At 42.9% G+C, this 24,108-nt stretch overlaps 1 protein-coding gene across 1 annotated transcript in view; it reads left to right on the top strand.

The window, feature by feature from the left end:
• Positions 1-1,431: 1,431 nt before the first annotated feature.
• LOC141492837 (ephrin type-B receptor 6-like) overlaps positions 1,432-24,108 on the top strand; it is a 27,177-nt gene continuing 4,500 nt past the window's right edge. The window contains 12 exon segments of the mRNA XM_074193529.1: positions 1,432-1,539; positions 16,158-16,358; positions 17,555-17,619; positions 17,979-18,705; positions 19,795-19,950; positions 21,059-21,215; positions 21,217-21,407; positions 22,234-22,358; positions 22,596-22,758; positions 23,090-23,204; positions 23,507-23,562; positions 23,913-24,032. Of these exon segments, the coding sequence (XP_074049630.1) occupies positions 16,262-16,358; positions 17,555-17,619; positions 17,979-18,705; positions 19,795-19,950; positions 21,059-21,215; positions 21,217-21,407; positions 22,234-22,358; positions 22,596-22,758; positions 23,090-23,204; positions 23,507-23,562; positions 23,913-24,032 (1,972 nt within the window). The 5' untranslated portion in view covers positions 1,432-1,539; positions 16,158-16,261.

Genomic DNA, 24,108 nt, shown 5'->3' with positions numbered 1-24,108 from the left:
AGAAGCTAGAGGAAATCCTGTTAGGTATTGTTCCTTGGAGCATCCAGCAGGTGGTAGCAGGATGTCAGGGGAAGGTCTATTACTGGCAAGAGAATGACTGCAAAAGAATTATAAAAATAGAAAATCTACTATCTCTGGACCTCAGAGAAAGATAGCTTCTGATGTCCTCTCCTCTCCCATTCTCTTCATAACTTCTGCTTAATACCAGCTAGGTGTTCCTTCCGTCATCCTTATCTTTAACTGTGAGATAGAAGCAGATAGCTTCAAGAATTTGCTTCTGCCCCGTCACAGCCTGTCCTCAGAACAGATTAGGCTTCATTTTCCAGGTTTCCTTGCCCCCATTTCCAGGATGGAGAGTGGAAAAGCTCTGTGGTGTCCAGGACTCCAATTTAGAGAATAGACACGGGGAAAAAGAGAAGATGGGTAGAGTTAGCCTAGATCAGTAATAAGCTCCTCCCTCGCCCAGTTTCATCCTCTGGGCCTGCTCCCCACTCGCAACCCCACCCCAACATGCCTTCAAAGCTGCCCTCAACTTTTTCTCTTCACTTTGACTCCGATTCCCAGTCGTCTTCTTCACCCCGGTTTCCAGGTCCCTGCTCTGCCTATTCATTCACATCTAAGCTAGCTAAATAAAATGAAGAGAATTCAAAAAGGGGAAGTGAAGCCTATGGAAGAAAGAGACGCGGGTGATGGGACACTGTTGGGGTTTGGGAACACCCTTTGTGGAACCGGTCTCCCTTAGACTGTCAGCTTTGCTCCAGGATGCCCGCCCACAAGGCAGGCTGTCGAGCTGAAGGGAGAGAGGGGTTCCCCATGAGGATCTCTGCCCTTGGCCGCCCCTGCTCCTCCGGACCCCTCCAACAGGCCGCTCCACCCATGGATTCCCGCAGGTCTGGAACAGGAGCCGGCGGGATCTTCTAGGCAGAGGCTGCCAACGTCCCTCCCACCCGCCCCCTCGGCTAGATGCCCGAAGCCACTCCACGCCCCCTGCGTGCCACCTGCCCGGGGGCGGCGGGGGTTAGGGGAGGGCAGAGCGGCGTTCTGCCCATCTCGGACCCCGTCTCCTGAGGGTGGGGAGGGCTCTGCACGAAGTTTGGCCCCCACCCAGCAGGAGAGGCAGCCGAGCTGGGAGGACCTCCTCCTACAGCCCGGGAGAGAGTGGAAGGCAGGGCAAAGGGGTGGAGAAGAATTCGGAGAGAGGGCGGGCGCAGTGGGAGGGGTCCAAGAGGGGCGGGGGCCGGGCTGCAGGGACCAGACCCGGACTAGGGGCCGGGACCGAGCTCCGGCGAAGGTGAGGAGGGGCCGTCCCGTGCCCAGCCTTCCTCTCCGCTCGGATCCCGGACCCGCCTCTGCGCCCGACTCCGACTCCCAACTCCCGGCGGCAGGGACGCCAAGGCATCTCGGAGCTGCTGGTCGCGGCGGGTCGCTGTGGCCCCTCGAGGACTCGGGGAAGACGGGGCTCCGGCCCCAGAGCCGAGGGGGAGGGCGTGGGCAGTGCCCGGAGGAACCCCGCGCCCTGCCCTCCCGGGAGAGCTGCAGGTACCCGGGGCTTTGGGGACTCCCAGGCGGGAAGGGAAGGGCCCACGGCGTGGAGGGGGAGAAAAGACTCTGCTTGGAGATGGAGTGGCTGCCCTGCAGGGCCAGGAGGGAGAGGGCCGGGGCCACCTGTGCAGAGGGTTGCCACCCCGCCGCCAGCCAAAGAGCCTCCCGATTCTTCCCTCCTCTTTCAGCTTCCCAGGGTGCAGCCCCTTCTTCCTCCGTCTCACTCCAAAGCAGGGTGCGGGGACCTCAGAGAGGGGGAGACTGAGAACTTGTAACCAGAGCCCCCTCTGTCCCCTCCCCCATTCTTCTGAGTCAGGACATCTATTCCTGAGTGGAACTAAATGTGGAGGGCTGTGTGTGTGTGTGTGTGTGTGTGTGTGTATGGGGGGACTGAGTGAAATATAGAGGGGGGTGTTTGTGTATGTATGGGGGGGCGAGTGAAATGTAGAGGGGGTGTGTGTGTGTGAATGTGAGTGTTTGTGTATATATGGGGGGGCTGAGTTGAAATGTAGAGGGTTGTGTGTGTGTGTGTGTGTGTGTGTGTGTGTGTGTGTGTGTGCTGGGGGGAGGTTGATCTCGTCCATACATCCTATGTGGTCCCCCTACTCAATCCACCCGTCCCCTCCTTCCTTCAACCCTGAAGGTTGAGTAGGTCAGACTTGATTCTTAGCTTCTGCATCCCCAACACAAGCTGAAAACTTAAGCTTTATAGTCTTCTGCCTTGTCCACACCCCAGCTCCACTCCCCTCTCTTCCTGGCTTGGCTCATCCCACCCCACCTTGGCAACCCAACACCCTGGCACCCTGTGCCCGCCTTCCCCTGGGGGAGGTGGCAGGAGCCCAGCAGCACAGTTCATGTTGTAATGGCCCTGGCATTATTAGGCTGAGAAAGTCTGGGCTAAGTCTTTTCCCACCCAGCTGGTTCCACCCTTCGGGGGAAATTTGACTCAGGAGGAAATGGAGGAGTGGAGGGCTGCTTCTGAGGCTGGAGGATTGTAAGGGCAGGTCTGAGATGTGGGGAGAGGGATTGAGGTGGGATGGGTATTGATATGTTTGGAGATTGTCTGTGGTGAACAAGTCAAGGTTGAGAGGCACCCGCCCTCAGGACTGAGGGCATTCTGATGTTAGACGGAGTCTGGCACACTCCAGTTTGATGTCCAGGGAGAAACATGGCAAATACCTATGATGTCCAAGGATTAAGGATGGATGGTGAGAGGAAGGAAAGTAAGACCAAAAAAGGCCTTGATGTCTTCTTCTGTCCAGGGTGAGGTGGTCTCAAAACAATGAGTAGAAAAACTGAGGAACAGTGAGGAACACTGGGGCAAAACCAGGGCAGAAATGGGGAAGGGGCAACTAAACCATACATTCCCCCTATTTCCTTTGGTCTCAACTTGCTTTATCTGCTCAGGCTCCTCTGAGAACACAGGTGGATCCAGATTGAATGAGGAAAAGGAGATGGCGGGGAGGATTTTTTGCTTGTGAAGGCTACTCTTCTGAGACATCAATTCAGATGCATGGCCAGAGACACATACAACACAAGCATTGGGGTTCCCTTCATCTACCACAGAGCCACATGCTTTCACATACACACACACACACACACACACACACACACACACACACACCCCTTCCCTTGCTCTCACAGACAGCCCATCACATACACCCAGCCTCATACATAATGTCCTGCAAGACTTATCACCTCTCATTCTCTTCACATTCACACATTATCATAGACATTCATAGACGAGCTCACACCAGCTTTCGTTCACAAACATTTACTGCCCCCCAACACTTTCCTATGCTGTCACACCCACATCCACACCCACTTAGTCAGTTTATGGTGATCTCAGCTGGAAGAGATTGGAGAGAGAGAGAGAGAGAGACACCCCACATCTCAAGAGCTGCCCCTACGCCCCCCCATTCAGAGAGTGGGAGGTGCATATGTCTACAGATGCTCTGAGGATACTGTTAGAAACACTCGCTGTAGGACAGACTCTGAGACTCAATAAACATTATAGAACTGGGCAGTGTCCTACCCTGCCTCTACTCCCCACCCCCCAAACACACAAACAAAAGAAAAACAAATCCTTATTTCTTCACTCTCTATCAGTTCCCCAATTAGGTATGAGTCTTATACCTGGGTGATACTGACTCTTCCCCATGGGCCTCTACTAAAAATGAGCTGTTGTGGAGGAGGGATGTAGAGTGATGAAGAGAATTGTAGAGAGGTTTTTCAAGGTGGAGATTAAAAGCTACAAGCTTTCAGGGCTGCACTGATCAGGGATTATATAGGAATTTCCTGAGAGTTTAACAGCTCCAAAGAAAGACTCAGGAATGACTCTCTGGTGCTGACCTTCCCACTCTGATGCCAGGGATAACAGGTGGGAAGCCCTGCCCAGTTTCTAGTCACAGATTTGCTGTTCCTAGATTGAAATCTATTTCTTTCTCTGCTCCTTTTCTCTACTCAGTTCCTAACCTAGTATCTCTTCTGGATCACCATATTCCAATCTAAGGGTGAAAATATGACTTGGGAGCTTAGACTTATTGGCTATCCTTTACAATTTTGTCACTGATCCATACCCCAACCTCTCTCTTCTTCCATTTTGCTCTTTCTTGTTCCCTGTATCCTCCTACCCAGGGAGACAGTGTGAGAGAAAACAAAGTGTTATCAAGGCAACAATCTTGACTTCTTGGGAGAGAGCATTAGCAAATTCCAGGATGAAGGTTATTTATTGTGCTGTTTATTATTTCTGTGATTACTATTTTCTTAGTCATGCTCTTGGTGCCTCCAGCCTCTCCATCCCAAATCTCAAAATTTCCAGAAATTTCAAAACCTTGGGTCAAGAAAAATTTTGTTTGAAAATTTTGGAAAAGACTTAAATAGTGTCTTTAAAGCACCTTCTATAAATCTAACATAACTGTAATTTTGGGAACTTTAAAAAATCATATTAATTTTAATTGGATTGTTCATAAAATTGTCAGGTTTACTATGTAAAATTTAAACATAGTTAATGTGGGTAGTAATTATACATTTAATATTGGAATCTACTTTAACATATTTTAATAAATATTATAAATGATACCATAGGCTGCTAAACTTTAAGGAATATATCGTCTTCAATTTTTTAAAACCATTTTATGAGAGTAAAAACATGAGAACAAAAGAGACCATAGATATAGTAAAGCCAAAAAAAGAGTTTTTTAAAAAATTAATTTAGCATTTTTCACAATTTCAAACAGAAATAGAAAATCACATTATTCTTAGTAAGATGAAAACTAAGTGAACTCATTAGACTTACTTCTACTAACAAACAAAAATAAAAACTCTGTCTAATCAGCTTCATTTTCTGGGCCATCACTATCATTCTTTTCTGTTTCTTTTAATGCTCTATTTTTTTGTGTCTTTCTAGCTTTCTGAAAACTGACCATTTGCCTGTATTGAGGCAAGTCCTCTACTTCACAAATCAGTACATTTCTTGAATTGATGTAAATACTTACAAACACAAGACAGTCTTTTATGGATCACAAAAGATTCTGAAACACACACGAAAGAAAAAGAAAGAAAGAAAGAAAGAAAGAAAGAAAGAAAGAAAGAAAGAAAGAAAGAAAGAAAGAAAGAGAAAGAGAAAAAGGAAAATCAGGGTCTTTTGTCCTGTAAGGGACTTGGCACCATCTTATAGAAGTGATTTCCTTGGCAGAATCCCAACTTACATTCCTTGACCAAACACCTGAGGACATTGTCTATTATGTTCCAGTGGAAAATAGCTTTCCAACAATGAATCAAAGGTGAATCGCTTATTTTGCAGCCTAGTTTAGGGAAAGAATAGCTTTGTCATCAATTATATTTCTGCCTTTGAATCTTGGAACAAGATATTTGTAGTTGTTTTGATTAGCTGATACCAAAAATCTTCTGCTTTCTTAATGAAGTCTTCTATTTAACTTTTTTCTGTACCAATAAATAGGGCTCCCATGTTGGGTATCAAGATCTGTTGATGTTTGATAAAGAATTGGCAAGAAATGTCTAACAAAAGAGCCCTGTGCTTGGCCTGGAACCTTCAGGTTCTTCTGCTGCTGATTGCAGTCAGTCTCACTGAGTAAATTGCTCTTTCATTTCTGAGTATTGTAAGAATCTTACTCCTTCTTGTAGAGATCCTCCTCTAGGTTTTTAAAAAGGACCAAAAATGTGTGTGATAGAAAGAAAAGAGTAATAAAATTGAAATCAGGGAATCAGAATTCAAATTCTGACTCTCCTGTTTAATACTATGGACTGTGGACAAATCACTTTAACTTTTTAGATTTTTAGTTCCTTCATTTGTAAAATACAAGGATCAGTCTAGACTAGGAATTCTTAACTTCTTGCAAGTGGGTCATGGGCTTTTATTTATTTATTATTTATTTATTAAATTATTGTTAAATGTATCAAATTATTAAATGTATTAAATAGATAATTTGGCTGCTTGGTGAAGACAATTGAGCCCTTTTCTGATTAATAGTTTTAAAGGGGGTGGCTAGGTGACGTAGTGGATAAAGTATTGGCCCCGAAGTCAGGAGTACTTGGGTTCAAATCTGGTCTCAGACACTTGATTATTACCTAGCTGTGTGGCCTTGGGCAAGCCACTTAACCCCATTGCCTTGTGAAAAACCTTAAAAAAATAGCTTTAAAGGTTTAAAATGAAATATTAGGATTTCAACAGAAACCAATTATACTGGAATACAGTTACTAAATTAAAAAAAAAAACAAGCTCAAGAACCCAGGTTAAGAACCTTTGGACAAGATCATTTAAAAAGTCCCTTTCAGTTCTTTTTCTTTGATCCTCTGATGTTATTAGTTTCTCCCATTGTACTTTACTGACATGCTGTGTCATGAATGCCAAGATTCAGACTTAGGCCACAGACCTCCCTGGTCTGTATTTAACTTCCTACTCTCAGAGATGGACTGGGAACCTTTGCTTTATCCCCAGAGCATTGTCATCTTATATTCCTAAGTTAACACACCTGAACCTTAGCCCCAGAGTTTTTTAAGAATTTTCTATCCCCTTAGAACTGTGCAGAGATCTAGTAAAGGAGGAAGGAAACAATTCTTTATTAAGTATCTGCAATGTTCTAGATCCTGTGATAAATGCTTTAACAAATATTACCTCATTTGATCCTTAAGATAGCTCTGGGAGGTAGGTGCTATCATTATTGCCATTTTACAATTATGGAAACTGAGACAGTGATTAAAGGGACAAACAACTATCAGGTTTGAACCCAGGTCTTCCAGAGTCCAGGCCTAGCATTCTCTTCAGTGCACCACCTACTTCTTTCACTTTTCAGTCCTGTCTTCACAAATAATACAGCAAGATAAAAGTGTTAGAAGCTTGTAAAAAAAAAATAGGGTTAAAATAACCCAAAACTTCATAAAACTACTCCATTACTAAAATTTTCCATGTTATATAACGTACATGGAGGGAGTGTAAGAGATACATAATGATCAATAAGAAAATTATTGGACCTCAAAAGCACTCTTTCGGAGATATAAATCAGAATCCAATTGGGTTGTAAAACAGACACCAAGCTGGACCCAATAGCCTGTGAACTCCTCAAGGTCAGAGATTGTCTTTTGGGTTTCTTTGTTTCCTCTATGCTTAGCACAGTGAGAGGCCCATAGAAGTCATTTAATGAATGCTTATTGACTGACTGATAAAGAAACAAAATCTCTTAGGAATAGTCAGTCTTAAAGGTGAAGTGAAAGTAGGAAAGCAAAGACTAGAATGGAAGCATCAAGATGAGACTATCTGCCTAGAAAACAGGAAGGATGATAAGAAGAGTTGTTGGCAAAATAACTCTATGATATAATCTTCCTTGTCAAAGCTCTAACCTTTTATCTCAACAATACGTGTGGTCTACCCTACCTTCTTGGTCTCTTGTGCCAGCTCATGACCACATTTGGACACATGCCAAGTCTCCTGGCTGTCCTGCTATGGTTCTGCGAGAATAGACACCAACCCTCCCTCTAACCTAAAAGTTCTTAACTTAGAGGTACATGAACATTTTATACACACACACACACACACACACACACACACACACACACACACACACACACACACACACACACACACACACACATATATATAATACATTAATATATAATGTTTATGTAATATATGCATATATTATATATGTATTATATATTTATGTACCTGTAATATATGTGTAATGTATGCATAAAACTATTTCAGTAGATTTGTTTTCTAAGTCTAAGTATTTTTTATGCATTATTCTGAGATGTATTACATAGAGGTCTATGATATAATAAGAGTTAAGAGCCATTATAAGTTGAGAAAACTTTGCAAGTATATTATCAATATGGAGGCAGCAATTGAAATATCACCCTGGATATTTCCATGTAGATTTTTCTTATCCATTATGCTCCCTTAAAAAAACTATGTGAGGGGCAGCTAGGTGGAGCAGTGGATAGAGCACTGGCCCTGGAGTCAGGAGTACCTGAGTTCAAATCCCAGCCTCAAGACTCTTAATAATTACCTAGCTGTGTGGCCTTGGGCAAGCCACTTAAACCCATTTGCCTTGCAAAATCCTAAAAAAAAAAAAATTACTTATCTATGAGACCTTGGACAAGTCACTTAACCCCATCACCTTACAAAAAAACAAAAAAAAACCCCAACTATGTGTGTTCTCCATCTCAAGTTAACTTTTCTTCCCCTTGGTAAAGAAATGGTTCTAACATGGACCCAGAAGAAGGTTCAAACATAGTTTCATTGTATTGGGAAGGGCATTGGGAATGGATGAGGTTGTCATTGTGGTGAGATACCTTTCCTTGATTTAATAGATTTTGAACTAATTTATAAGGCAAAGACTGTTATTTATGCAGAACTATTCAAGCTTTAGAGAATCATCTTCCATTCATCTGCTTTTTATATCTAAACCAAGTTATATGAATCTTGAAGGATATAATCATCTCTGCTAACTCATATAAGACTGAGTATTAAAAGTACGTGATGTTAATCTTGTATCACTATAGCATTAAGCACTCTATAGTCAATTGTTATTCTTTTTTTTTTTTCACAATTGATATGGGGTCTTTGAAAGGGAAGGGACAGGGGACCTTTCCTTCTTCTCTTTGCTCAAAACTCCCACAGTGCTATTGTCTCTGATCTAGTCAGTGTACTGATCCAATCAGTCTGAATTAGATCTTGAGGTTAATTTATCACCCAAATACAATATCTACATGAGAGTCATTTCTCCGCCTCAGCTGTACTGAACAAAACAAGATGATTCTTGTATGAAGGAAGGAACTCTAATTCAAAGTCTGGCTGGGGCAACTCACACTTCTACTGCTGAAACAGAACCAAATCATAGGCAAGATTTGTATTATGCAGCATTAACCAATATTAAGAAAAGAGAGTTAGAAGATATGTGCAGTTTGAATATTTCACATTCTTTCCCTAGTGAAGTCCCATCAACTTTGTAGGTTTGAGCATTGGAGGATTTCTAGGACACTTGCTTTGTCTAGTAGAAGAACTGTGGTGATAATCCTAGCATCTACCTCTGGGGCCACAGGCAAGTCTCAACCACTGTGGGTCACCACCTTTTTGTTTTGTTTCGTTTTGTTTATTCTGTATAATATAGTATGATGGCATCAGAGGACATGGGTTTAATTCCTTACTCTGATAGCTACTACCTGTGTGGCCACACTTAATAAATGTTGAATGAATGAATGAATGAATGTTCCTGGGCAAGTGACTAAATCTCCTGGGGCCTCAATTTCTTCCTTTGTTTAACCAAAAGGTTAGACTGTGAGGCTCCTTTTAGGACTAGATATATGATCCTATGACATCAGTGCCTGTACTAAGACCATTAAGTTTACAGTAGCTGTTGAATTCATCAGAGTTCAAAACCATAATAGCCAAGGACCTAGCAGTTGGAGCTTAAATATCAGGAACAGATTGTCCCATGGTGTGGATAGCAAGTTTGGTTGGTCTCAGCATGGGTAGAAAGACTGGTACTACAATCCTTCTATCCATGGTGACTGGTAGCCCAGTCTTCAAGCTTGGTGGAAACTTAAGACTGGATTACCTAAATTCCACCGGCTATTCTGAATCTTTGCCATTTTTTAAACTCCTGGTGGGCAGTCCTAGAGAATACTGGGAGGGGGGCATCTGCCTCAATTTTAGTTACAGCCAAAGACAGGGCTTGGTGCAGCAGCACCATATCCAACTGGGCTCATTCAATATACTAGAGGATTTAGTGTTGAAAGTGACTTTAGTTCTCATCTGCTGAGAACTCGGTTCCTCATTTTGCAGATAAAGAAAACAAGACCCAGAGACATGCCCAGAGTTACACAGGTATAAAGACCTGGAATGTGTAGGTATAGCTAACATCTCCAAAAACTGATTCACTAGGACTGGAATTGTTGTTGTTCAGTTGTTTTCAATAATGTCTGACTTTGCATGATCCCATGTGAGGTTTTCTTAGCAAAGATATTGGAGGTTTGCCATTTCCTTATCCTGCTCATTTTACAGACGAGGAAACTGAGATAAACAGGGTGAAGTGACTTGCCCAGAGACATATGACTCATAAGTTTCTGAGGCCAGATTTAAACTCAAGAAGATGAGTCTTCCTGACTCCATGGCCTGGCATTCTATTCACTGCACCCTATCCCCCCCCCAACCCCCTAACTGCCCAAGAACTGGACATTTGTTTTAAACAGAGGTCTATGATCTTAAAATTGGTTTATTTTTTAGGTTTTGTAAGGCAATGGAGTTAAGTGGCTTGCCCAAGGCCACACAGCTAGGTAATTATTAAGTGTCTGAGGCCGGATTTGAACTCAGGTACTCCTGACTCCAGGGTCAGTGCACTATCCACTGAGCCACCTAGCTACCCCAAAATTGTTTTTGATAAGTATAGTTTGATATAATTTATATACTTTGTAATACAACATATTTTATTTTTTGCATTTAAAAATATTCTGAGAAAGGTCCATAACACAACTTAAGTTAAGAGTACATGGTCTATATCAAGTTCTGACAGTGTCCATAGAGTTAGGAAATATTCTGACTGGCAATTTGAGATCTAAGGGGAATGTTATATGTCTCCTCGAACTTCAGAAGAACCCTTCCACCACCACCACCACATTTTTCAATAAGGGGCTTTTTTCCAAGGGAGAGAAAATTGTTTTTTAGGAAATCTGTGCTGCTTGGAGAAGGAATTTACAATAAAAGTTACACTGGATGGGGCTACCAATAATATTCAAGTGAAAGCAACTTACTCAGGGTCAGGAACCCACCCAGGAGAAGAATTTAGGGTATCCACAGGCTTGCCAGAAAGCAGTACAACCACTCCATCTGCTGCTGGAGTCATCTGCTTGGTTGCAAAGGGTGACAGATGCCCCCTGGCTTGTGGCCATTTCCTCAGCAGTCTGCTCCCAGATTTGATGCATCTCTCTGCTAGGGATCTTAAAGGGTGGTAGAGTTTTAGCCATTGTATAAGCAACCAGAATTGGGGGAAGGAGACTAAAATAGGGACTTTGTCAACCCCACATTGGGCTTGACACACATCACTGATTAAGTGGATCACCAATTGAGACTGAAAACCACTTAAAAAAGGGACAAGGCCCAAACTGGAATCCAAGCAAAATCATAGACTAGATTAGATCAGTCGCCAGAGTTTTCAGGGAGCCCCCAAGTCCAAGAGATGCTCATGAAGTGGGAAGCTCAGCACAGTAGCAGAGATTTAAACCAGGAAAGTCTGAATGGAAATCAGAAGACACATGCCTAGAACTGTCAGTCAAATGACAATCTTCCTCCTTTCTCTCCAAGTTTTTTTTTTTTCCCTTTTGTCAGGTAACCTCTTTCCTCAGCTCCTTGGTCTTCTGCTTCTGTATCTGCTCTTGGCTCTACTTACCTGTGTTCCAGATTGCCCTCTTGCCTTGCCAATTTGGTGATTCTTTTAGAAGAGACACCCCATTCTTGAAGCCACAACCTCTGCCCACATCAAAATCCTTTGGAGGAACAGTTCATCCCTCAAAACATATCTCATCTAAAACTAGAACAGCTAACCTGGATTCTCTGGTCCCAGGCCCATTCTCATCCAATTCAATCTCATCCAATTAGGTAACCCCCCCTTGTGACTTGTGATTCTCCACATTCAGGGCTATTTTTCTTAGATATTTAGCTAACCTTACTTTTCTCCTCTCCCATAAGGGATCTCCTCCCCACATCAGGAAAAGGGGGTAACTAGAAAGATGTAGGGCTATAAAACTTGGAAAGGGAAAGGACCTGCAGAATTATATGGTCAGGACTTCTTACCTTGAGGTCCATTGACCTACAAGGGATCTGTGGATTAACCTCCAGGATCCAGAAGCAAATGAGAAAAAAATATATCATTATTTCCACTAATCTCTAAGTAAAATCTAGCCTTTTCCCCAATTATGAATATAGGAAATAAAACATTCTGAGAAGGAGTTCTATTCAGAGGCTTCACTAGACCATCAAAAGGATGTAAGAACACAAAAAAGGTGAAGAATGCCTAACCCACATCACATCACTCCCACCCTTGCCCTTGCTCTTTCCACTAGACCACATCAGAGATCATTCCAATGGTTGTGAATTCTAACCAGAACAACCTCTATCACTTCAAATTCAGAATAATTCAGTCCCGATACACACCAATGCCAGCACTCACAAAGGATAGCCCTCCCTTTTCAGGCTTCTGCATCCCTATTTTGTTCTTTGCATTCTTTCCCTCTTGCTCCTTCTTGAAGACAGCAGCTGCCATAGGAGCAGCTTTGATTTGCTTTGTAACTAAATTCATTTGCACTTCTGTAGCTCTTCTGGAGACTGTCCAATTTCATGACGTCAGTACAAAGCAAGTTTAGGCCATGGGATGTACATCCTATTACAGTAACATCAGTATTTATCCATCTCAATCTCCCATGATGCTTTCACATTTATTTGCATAGCCAGTCAGCAAAGAAAATACACTACCACTCCCAGTCTTATGCCAAGCCTTGCTTATTTTACAGTTGATGCACTCAGTAATGTTATCTGTTCTCTTTCTGTAGTTTATAATTCCTTTTCCTGTACCTGTGCCCATCCTTCTGTAAGTACACATAGGCATGGTACTTCACTGATCCTTTGATTCTTTCTTCCATAAATGTCATTATCTGTTCACATTTAGTCTCTGGAAGGATTACTGGATGTATGGAATGGTGGTCACTTACAAACTCCTTGCTGGAATATATTTACATGATTCACATTATCTGTTGTAGAATAAAAGGTTGCTCTTGGGAAAGATTAATTCATTTTCTCTCTGGTTTAACAGATGCCATTTTCTTTATGAATGAAGTCAGTCTCTTAATTGATTGCAATTTTTTCTAAGGATGGTGATGGAAAAGCCTATTGTGATGCTGCTGGTATTAAGAAGCCACAGTAACACCTCTGGGCCAAGAACACTGGAAAGAATGACTCCATTTTCTTCATCATGGTCTTCCTTTAAGCTAACCAAATTTTTAATGGTCCAATGAAACAGTGTCTAATGATATTAGTAGCCTTTGAAAAGTGCATCTTTAATCTGACAATATTTGCAAATCATATTTTCCTGTCTTCAGAATAATTTGCAGAGAAACTCATCCTCTCAGATTAAGTCCCCATTTGCTTGGAGGCAGGAATAATAATGTAGCTTAGTAACTTTTAAACTACAGTGTGTAGAGATATGTTTGTGGTAATTCCTTCCTCACAGTTAACTATAAACAGTTTGCCATTCTTCTTATCCAGTAATTTTTAAATTTTGTACAACTCTCCATCACACCCCACACTCCCCGCCCCACCCCATGTTGGGATTTTCTTAATAAAAATACTAGAATAGTTTGCCATTTCCTTCTCCAGTTAATTTTATATTTGAGGAAGTTGATGCAAACTGGGATAAAGTGATTTGCCCAGGATCACACAGTTAGTAAATGTCTGAGCCCAGATTTGAACTTAGGAAGATGAGATTTCTTGACTGCACCATGATAGCACCACCTAGCTGCCAATACTTATGCAACCAAATTCACTTCATTGCTCAGGCTGGTAAGTGATTTCATCATATAAATCTCAAATAAGCAGATCAAGTATGTTTGACACAGGTTGTGTAAACTGATAAAAAAATATACTTAAAATATAATTTGATATGTTTTATTCAGATCAGTAGGAAAACTTTGATTAAGATGCAAACTTATGTGTGTTTGTGTGTGTGTGTGTGTGTGTGTGTGTGTGTGTGTGTGTTGGTTAGTGACCCAGTGGATGGACCAAAGGTCCTGGATTCATAAGTTCAAATCTGGCCTCAGATATTTGACACAGTATCTCTGTGATCCTAGGAAAGTCACTTAACTCCCATTGCCTCTCCAAAAACAAAAAAAAATACATACTTTTTTGAGCTTCATTATAGGCTAAAGAAAATAGGACCAGCAAAGTCAATCATATCTTGAACCTAACATGTTTTCTCATTTCTCCCTGAGCCTCTCAAATAATAGAATAGTGAATTCCAGATTTCTAAATTCTCCAGAAATAATTGGCTTCTTCTTACATTCATTCCATTCTTATCCTCTTGAGACCTGATTAGGAAGACAATAATATATTTTCCAATTTTCTCCCCCCCCATTTTTAAACATTTTTATTTAAAGTTTTGAGTTCTAAATTCTATCCCTTCCTTTCCCTCTTCCTGAGATGATAAGCAATTAGATATAGATTATACAAGTGCAATTATGTAAAACATTTCTGTAAGAGTCATTTTGTGCAAGAAAACTTGAATAAAAGAAATAAAAATGAAAGAATGAAAGTTAAAAAAATCACATGTTAAAAATAACATCCTTCAGTCTGTTTTAAGCTAACATCAGATCTTTCTCTGGAAACAGAAGGTATGCTTAATCATTAGTCCTTTGGGATTGTCTTGGTTCATTGTATTACTGAGAATAGCTAATTCTAATTCACAGTTCTTCATCAATCAATATTGTTGCTAACTGTGTACAATGTTCTCCTGGTTCTGTTCACTTCACTATGCATCAATTTATATCAGTGTTTCTAGGTTTTTCTGAAATCATCCTGTTTGTCATTTCTTATAGCACAATAGTATTCCAGAACATTCATATATCATAACTTGTTCAGTCATTCTCCAATTGATGGGCATCCCTTTGATTTTCAATTCTTAGCCACCACAAAAAGAGCTGCCTTAAAAAAAACAACTTTTATACAAATAGGTTCTTTTTCATTTGGGGATGTTTTTGGTATGTAGAACAAGCAGTTAGCTACCAACTGCCCAAGCAAAAGTCCACAAGAGGAAGCCTTGCAAGCAAAGAATATACTAAATTTTTCTTTCTTAAATGGTGAAGGTTTCCAGATAATCCTTCTCTTCCAATGAAAGGTCAAATTGTAATTACTTGTCTTCCCTGTTTAAAAACCTGATACAGCAGATTGTTGTACATACTTGTCCTAAAAGCAGCTACCTGGTGCAGTGGATATTGTTAGATGTGGAAACAGGAAGATGAGTTCAAATCTTCCCTCCCTTCATGACCTAGACAAGTCATTTAACCTTGCTCAGTCTCAATTTCTTCATCTCTAAAGTGGAGATAATAATAACACCTACTTTCGAGATTGTTATGTGAATTAAATGAGCTAATAATGGATAAAGAATTTTGCAAACTTTAAGTAGTATATATTTATATACTAGTTATTATTCTATTGTATAGGTTTGAGGAATAATTGAGGAGAGGAAGAAATAGGGAGCAATATAGGAACACCTTTTCCTAAAATATTTACTTATTACTTTAAAAAAAATTCAACATTTTTCAATGAAAAAGAGAAGCCATAAAAACGCTGTTTTCCCAGAAATCTTCATTTTTTTCTCCACCCTCACCCCTTGGGGATTTTTATATCTCTATTTCTTTTCCAATCCATTGTAGGCTTTGGCACGACATGGTCTCTCCTCCCTCCCCTCCTCCTTACTTCTGTTCATGACTTCCCCTCTTCCATCATGCCCCAGAGTCTTTCATTCCTCCCTCCCTCCTGCTTCACTGCTTCTCTGAAACATTTTAGCCTGCCAGGTCTGACAGCAAAGAAAGAGGCCCCTTTGTGTCCCTAGTAAGGAATGACTGGGGGCAGTTCCATACTCGGGCGCCCTTACTTGCTAAGGAGCTTCTAGGTTTCAAAAGATGGTTGGGGGTGGGGGAAGAAGAAAGTCAAAATCAACAAAGAGGCAGAGTCAGAAAAAATATCTCCTTCCAGATGAGCATGAAATCAACTGAGATCCCACCCCTATGCCCTAGAAAAGTAGGGATGGGATCAGAAGGTTTATTCCATGTCACCGAGTAGAAAGAAACGAAGGCATAGAAATAGGGCAAAATAAACCTTGGGTCTAAACCAAGAGAAAGATCGAGGAAAAAGGAGGCAAGTCCCAATTTTTGTCCAGTTTAGGTGAATTCACTTTGGCAAAAGAAAGTAAGTTCACTCCCTTTTAAGACCCTAAGTAAACTTGGAAACATATTGAGCCTTGGTATAATATTTCACTATGTTGTGATTGAGATCAGATAATTATAGCATTCTCTTCCCTTCTTTTCCCCTTCTGTGTGTCTTCTTTTAGGGAGAGAACCTGGATAAGAGACCACCTAGATCTGAGGGAGTAACAGTACCACCTGGAAGCAGAGATGTTGGCTAAGACAATGGTGAAAAACCTGAAGATACCCCATGACAATTAAAGGGGCCACTCAACCTGGAAACAAAGTGGGGGATATGGTGTGGATCTGGATCCTTTTCCTTATAACGCCAGCTTTAGCCCATGAAGGTAAGAGAAATGAGCAAAGGATAGAGGGATAATTCCTCTCTCCTCCCCAAAGATAATAGGAGGAAGAGTTGGTGCTTATAGAGTAGGAAAGAGGAATAAGGGGATATTTTAAAACATGAGTGTTCAACCTTTTAGCTCTCTAGGCTGCATCATCCAACAAAATTTGTCAAGGTTTTATACAGAATTTAATATTTCTTCATGACTACAATGTAACCATATTACCAAGGAATATAATCTATATAATATAATAATGCCACATTAATAAGATTTGAGGGTTGCTAATGGCCCAAGGGCAGAGGGTTGAATATATCTGTTTAAAAGAAAATGAAGACATTGAAGAAATCTAGGAAGAAGGAAGAAATTTTATATGTGTGTGTGTGTGTGTGTGTGTGTGTGTGTGTGTGTGTGTATGTGTGTAGGATTAAGAATAGTTTGGTATTTTACACCCACAAAATAAGATGCCAAACACTTGCTTAGAGAGATGTTTAATAACAAAAATCATATACAGAAACAAGGAATAGATACTTTCTTAAATGTACAACAGAAACAGAAAAGCAATACTAATATAGTAAGTAAAATGATTAATATAACTATCAATATACTAGAAAAAGATAAAGAAAACATCACCAATTTGGGGGAAGCACCAACTCGATATCAGTGGCTGGGGAATCCCAAGTGTCAGCCATTGAGTCCCCAATGGGAAAGTAGCCCCAGGCAAAGCGTCCTTTCCATGGGTGAGATTCTGAAGAGGGGGAGCTTAGCTGGGGATTTTTGTAGGGTCTTAGACAAAGAACGCATTCTGCCAGGGAACCGGGATAAGGTTCAATTAATTGATATGAATTATTAAGGATGTGTTCTCAGGAATTTAGCATGAAACACCACTATCTGGAGCAAAACATTCTTGTATTGAAATAGTTAGGCTCTGAGCAGATAGCCAGTCCCTCAGAGTTTCACATGGTCCAAGAATGGCTAGTTCCTGGAGTTCAAGGACTAGCACAGATGGTGAGGTTCATGTAAAGGACAAATCAGTTTATACGTTTTGTGGGCCTTCATGATATCATCCCTCAGAAGGATATTAATTTATCCTTCAATATGTTATGAGTGGGAATGATGATCTCTAGCTGGAATGGGATGTGATATGCCATGCTGGGGAAAAAGGGAGAATAGAAGCTTTATGACTGCTTATCTTTGGACAGAGGTGTTGCTGGACACTACCGGAGAGACATCTGAGATTGGTTGGCCCTCCTACCCACCAGGAGGGGTAAGTGCTTCCCTCTAACCCTTTTACCCACATGGTCCATCTTCCCAATTCCACCACATCTCCAGTTTATTCTAAAGATCTTTCTCCTGCAGATCTCATGGGGTCTGAGGAGATTAGAGATTTAGAACCATGTCCTCTGGGAAAAAGGTTAGGGGGATAACTCCAATGAGCAGGATGAAAAAAAAATGAATTTAATGAAAGAATGAACTAGCTATGTCCCCTCCTCTCTTGATTTCAATACTGATGAATTTGAGTATTCAAAGCTCTGACCTGAGCATACTTCAAGCTGTTTTCATTTTCTACGAGAAATGATAGAAGGCTAAAGTGCCCTATTCTACCCTTTGCCACTTTCCTTTCAGTGGGATGAGGTCAGTGTCCTGGACAATCAGCAGCGCCTAACTCGTACATTTGAGGCATGCCATGTGGCAGAGGGTCTAGGTCTTGGGCAGGACAACTGGCTGCAGACCCATTTTGTGGATCGGCAAGGGGCCCATCGGGCACATATCCGACTCCACTTCTCTGTGAGGGCATGCACCAGCCTGGGAGTGGGTGGAGGTGCCTGCCGTGAGACCTTCACCCTCTACTACCGCCAGGCAGAAGAACCTGATGACCCCAGTCCTGGATCAGACTGGCACCTTGGGCCTTGGATCAAGGTGGACACGATTGCTGCTGATGAAAGCTTCCCTGCTTCTGCCTCTTCCTCCTCTTGGGCAGGTGGGGCTGGGCTTCAGCTCAATGTCAAGGAGAGGAGCTTTGGGCCATTGACCCAAAGGGGCTTCTATGTGGCCTTCCAGGACACAGGGGCCTGCCTTGCCCTCGTAGTTGTGAAGATATTTGCCTATTCCTGTCCTGCTGTGCTTCAGGGCTTTGCTTCCTTTCCTAAAACACAAGCCAGTGGGACAGGAGGGGCTTCCCTGGTGGAGGCAGTAGGCACCTGTGTGGCACAAGCTGAGCCAGAGGATGATGGAGTGGGGAGCAGCCCTCCAAGACTTCATTGTAATGGTGAAGGCGAATGGATGGTAGCTGTGGGAAGTTGTCATTGTAGCCCTGGGTACCAACCTGCATATGGCGACAGAGTCTGCCAAGGTAAGACATAATCCCCTTCTCCATGATTGAACAAATGCCTAGAATTATTTGGCCTACATGAGATCTTCAGATTTAGCATCAACACTGGCCCCCCCAAAAAAGCAAACAAAAAACCTTCCATATTCTATAAAGTTCTGGTCCCCAAGAGATAGGACAAGTTCCTCTGAGTCTCCCATTTTGATCTATTTTCCCTGAATTCCATTCCAATATTACCTTCACCCACCACCTGAAATTTTGTTCTTGAAGACCTCCCACAGACCCATTTCAGTACTTCAAAACTGTGGAGAGACAAAGATGGGTACTGCTGTTGTTTGAAGAATGTAAGACTAAGGGAAGATAGACACCAGACTGTCCAAACTTTGTTGGTTTTTGTCTTTAGTTTGTACCCTATTGGTGTAGGTTCACATACCTCGCTTTTTCCTTCTGTAATGTTTGGTAGAGAATTCCCTGGAATACAGGGCCAGAAAGAAGGAAAGGGTGTGACTGGGATGATAGTGTAGTGAAAAGAGCAATAAACTTAAAGATGGAGGAACTTGCAACCTAATATTTCTGCAATCTTGAGGATGCCATTTAACTACGCTGAGAATCTGTTTTCTCATTTGCAAAATGGAATTAATGATACTTGTTTTAACTCATGGGATTATTGAGAGGTTGATGAGGTAGTATTTGCAAGACATTTTTGCAAGGCTTAAAGAACATAAATAAGAACAAATGGTAATAACTGGGGAGACTGGAAGAGGGGATTGAGCACTGTGGCTTGGAGGAAGCAGTCTGGGGAGGCCAAGGAGACATAGGGAAGTAGTGAGGGGTCAAGAACAGCAGGAATCTCATAGGGATAGGTAATAGGATACCTAGGTTCTTTCTGTGGCCCTTCCCATTAACTGTGGGCTTCAGGGATGGTGAAACACTCTACTAGTTTGAAGGGTTGGGTATATGATTGAGTTGGAAGGGAAGAAGCACAGGAGAAGCATTTTTCCCAACTATAAGAGATTGTGTGGGGCAAAAAGGTGAGAGGGTAGCTATGGGAGAAGTGAAGAGGGTAGAGAAAGTGGGTAAAATGCCTTCACTGTCTTTTCTGTCTCACCCCAGCCTGCCCCATGGGCTCCTTTAAGGCTGTGGCTGGGAGCACCTCTTGTACACCCTGCCCCTCCCGAAGCCACACTCCCATGTCTGGTGCATCAGTGTGTCCCTGTCTTGGTGGCTTCTACCGGTCCAGCTCTGACCCCCCTGAAGCTCCCTGCACTGGTAAGTCATTTATCATTGAGGGGAGGGGTAGGGAAGTAAATAGAAGTGGGAATTGGTAATAGTAGGGGAGGGGAGAAGAGAGGATGAAGAGAGAATGGGGGAAAGGAAACAAAGAGAGAGGAAAGAAAGAAAAAGAAAGAAGGAAAGAAAGGAAGAAAGAAAGAAAGAAAGAAAGAAAGAAAGAAAGAAAGAAAGAAAGAAAGAAAGGAAGGAAGGAAGGAAGGAAGGAAGGAAGGAAGGAAGGAAGGAAGGAAGGAAGGAAGGAAGGAAGGAAGGAAGGAAGGAAGGAAGGAAGGAAGGAAGGAAGGAAGGAAGGAAGGAAGGAAGGAAGGAAGGAAAGGAGGAAGGAAGGAAAGGAGGGAGGAGGAAGGAAGGAGGGAGGAAGGAAAGGAGGGAAGGAAGGAAGGAAGGAAGGAAGGAAGGAAGGAAGGAAGGAAGGAAAAGAGAAAGAAGGAAAGGAAGGAAGGGAGGAAAGAAGAAAGGAAAGGAAGAAAGAGGGAGAGAAGACAAAAGGATAGGAAGGGAAGGAAGGAAAGAAGGTGGCAGCTGGATGGCAACTAGATGGCTTAGTGGATAGAATACCAGCCCTAGAATCAGTAACACCTGAGTTCAAATCCTGCCTCCTTAATACTTAATACTTACTTAACTGTGTGACCTTGGGCAAGTCACTTAACCCCATTGTCTTGCAAATTCCCCCCCCAAAAAAAAGAAGAAAGGAAGAAGGAAAGAAAAGAAAGAAAAGAAAGAAGGAAGGAAGGAAGGAAGGAAGGAAGGAAGGAAGGAAGGAAGGGAGGGAGGGAGGGAGGGAGGGAGGGAGGGAGGGAGGGAGGGAGGGAGGGAGGAAGAGTTGTCCCTTATTATCCACTCACCCTGTCCTCCCAACTTCCCATCCCTGCCTCTCTCTCACTTTGTCATTGGGCTTCTTTACACTGTTTTGATACCATAACCCCCCACATCTACTCCTTTCTCTTTGATTATATCCAATTTCATTCTTTCCCTGAATTCTACCTATGCCACTTGGACACCTTCAAATCTGTTTCCCCCCCACCCCAGCCTAGCCTCCAAATCCTCTACTGCTTCCACAAGCCCTGTTCTGTGTATCTCCTAGGGCCTCCATCAGCACCCCGAGACCTTTGGTTTGAAGTACAGGGCTCATCTCTGATGCTGTATTGGCGACTGCCCCAAGATTTGGGTGGTCGAGGGGATGTGCGATTCAACATCATGTGCAAGCAGTGTGGAGGCCTACATGGTCCTGAGAGTGGGGCTTTGTCACCACTGTGGAGATGAGGTGTACTTTGACCCTCGCCAGCAAGGCCTAACAGAAAGTCGAGTTCTGGTGGGAGGGCTACAGGCCCATGTGCCCTATATCCTGGAGGTGCAGTCTCTCAATGGAGTATCAGAGCTCAGCTTTGAGTCTCCAAAGACCTCATCCATCAATGTCAGCATTATCCATGAAGGTGAGACCCTTCTCTGACCTCCTACCCTCCCTTCTTCCCTAAATTTTACCATTCTCAATAATCTTTCCTTCCCACTCCTTTTCCTACTAGTTCCTCCGACCTATCACCTTCATTCACCCCATCCTTTCCCCCAACCTAGAGGTGATTCCTCTCCCTTAATCTCCCCATTTGTGAGATCACCAAACCTCTTCCTTAGACTCTGGAGGATTCTAGTTGTTAGTGTTGCCTACCCCTGGGAACTTGACTTTGTATGAGTTACTTGGTACTAAGTCATGGTTATTTCCTACCTCCTCACACTTTCAAGATTTTGCTCTAACTCCAAAGAGAAATTGGAAAATTACAGGTACTGGTTACAAGGTGGGAAAAAGCAGGGATTTGGAATCAAAAGAACCTAAATTCAAATCTTAGCTCTACCACTTAACTAGCTCTGTTATCTGGGGCAAAACCTTTCTATCCTTCATTTTCCTCACCTATTGAAAACTGGGCATAATAATGGACTTGTATTACCTATCTCACAAAGGTGTTGTAAGAATATTTCATAAACCTTAATGTAGAGTCTAAATGTAGTTTATCACTGTTAATAAAACAAAGGTCTGGGTTATAAGAGCAAAAGGTCATAACTAAACTGGAGATGAGAGAGAGTATGTGGAGGGAAGAGGAGGAAAGGGTCATCGACAGTCTTGAGGCTCCTTTTCCCATATCATCCCCTGAGTAGCATTCTTACTTTCTCAGTCATCCGTTAGTCCACATAAGCCCAAGTCTCCTGAAGGAATCCACTCTCCCTAGTCCCCCCAGCCATCCCCTGAGTGATTCACCCTCCCCCTAGTCCCCCCGGCAGTTCCTCTGCTGCACCAGGTGAGCCGGGCATCTGACAGCATCACTGTGTCCTGGCCACAGCCTGATCAACGGCATGGACGCATCCTGGACTATCAGCTCCGGTACTATGATCAGGTGGGTAGGAAGGAAAGGGACAAATAGAAATAGAGCAGAGAGACCAGTAAGAAGAGATGGGAGAAGGGGGGGGGGGTCAGGGAGAATTAGGCTGTTCAGAGGAAAAGAGAGGTTGGGAATCCAGTTAAACCTTTGTTGGATGGGATGTACTGGGCTATCACAGTGTCTGTTGTCCCTAAATTGAGTTTAGCTCTAAGGCCAGGTTGATCTCAGACTAAGAGTGACTATTGTTTCCAGACAGAAGATGAGGCCCATTTCTCCATACTGACCAGTGAGACCAACACAGCCACTGTATCTGAACTGAGCCCTGGTCATGTCTACGGCTTCCAAGTTCGGGCCCGGAGTGCAGCCGGTCATGGCCCCTATGGGGGCAAAGTCTATTTCCAGACTCTCCCCCAAGGTGAAGGGAACATGAAATATGAGGTGGGGGGATTAGGGAAGGAAAGGCTTTAGAGAATTTTGGTCCATCCCCTTGATGAGAGAGGTGGTAAGGCTCTACTGGGGAAATAGGACAACTCTTGCATCCTCTTGATTAGGTCATTATGGATCCATGCATAAATGGATTCATGTCACCCTGATATCTGAATCTGGACATGTGTGACCTCCCCTAGTTTATGTGTTTTCCAGAGTTGTTGGGTGTGACTTTGACTTGGTGACTCAGGGGATGTGGGTCCATATTATTGGGTGTGTAGTGGATGCTACTGGGTCATCCTTGGGTGTGTTTCTCTCAGGTGAGTTGTCCCACCTGATCCCGGAGAGGCTCCCATTGGTAGTTGGTTCTGCCCTGGGTGCTTTGGCCTTCCTCGTGCTGGCAGCCATCACCATCTTTGCCTTCGTCTTCCAGAGGTGATGACTCTCCCTTTCCCCTTCATCTGAACTCCCCACCCCTTAACTCCTGCACAACTCTGGATCCAGAGCATCCCAAATATACTCCCTTCCCTTACCCCAAGGGGTGCAATGATACAGCTCCTCTTTTCCCTTAAACTCTTCCCTAAGATGTAAGAAAAGTTTGTGGAGGTGGGTGGAAATGTGGGAATCCCTAGTCACAGAACTGCCCCTTATACAGCTAACTGTTGACAAAGTAGCCAGGGAAGGGTAGGACATTGGAAGTAAAGAAATACTACAAGTTTCTTAGTCTGTGTCCACAGGAAACGTCAACGGACAGGCTACACGGAACCACTGCAACAGTACACCAGCCCCAGTGGTATGAAACGGAGTTGGGAAAGGGACTGGTTGGAATTGGGAAAGGGAGAGGTTTGTGGTGATGGGGTTCATGATAGGATCTTACTATCTACATGACCCTGGGCAAATTAACTTCTCTGTCTCAGTTTCCTCATCTGTAAAATAAAGGGGCAAGATTAGTTGCTTCTAAGGTCTCTTCCAGCTCAAAATCTTATGATCAATGACTCAATATCTATTTATTAAGAACCAGACATTGTGCTAGTCATTGGAGTTGCACTTTCAATGTAACTATCCCATGACTCCAATATCGAAAGTTTTATGGTGTTACAGTTTTGAGATGGGTGGGCCTTAACCATGAACCCCAAACTGCAGGACTTGGAGTGAAGTACTACATTGACCCATCCACATATGAAGACCCTAGCCAAGTCATCAGAGAGTTCACCAGGGAGGTGGATCCAGCCTATGTCAAGATTGAGGAGGTCATTGGACCAGGTATCAAAAGAACTGAAAGGAATGGCAGGACTGACCTGACCTTCCTAAGATTCTCCCCTCCCTCAGTGAGTTCATA

The sequence above is a fragment of the Macrotis lagotis genome, chromosome 7 (assembly GCF_037893015.1).
Source record: "Macrotis lagotis isolate mMagLag1 chromosome 7, bilby.v1.9.chrom.fasta, whole genome shotgun sequence".
In the NCBI taxonomy this organism is placed as follows: domain Eukaryota; kingdom Metazoa; phylum Chordata; class Mammalia; order Peramelemorphia; family Peramelidae; genus Macrotis; species Macrotis lagotis.
Note: the sequence above shows the minus strand (reverse complement) of the source record. Positions and strands in the feature narration are given on the sequence as shown.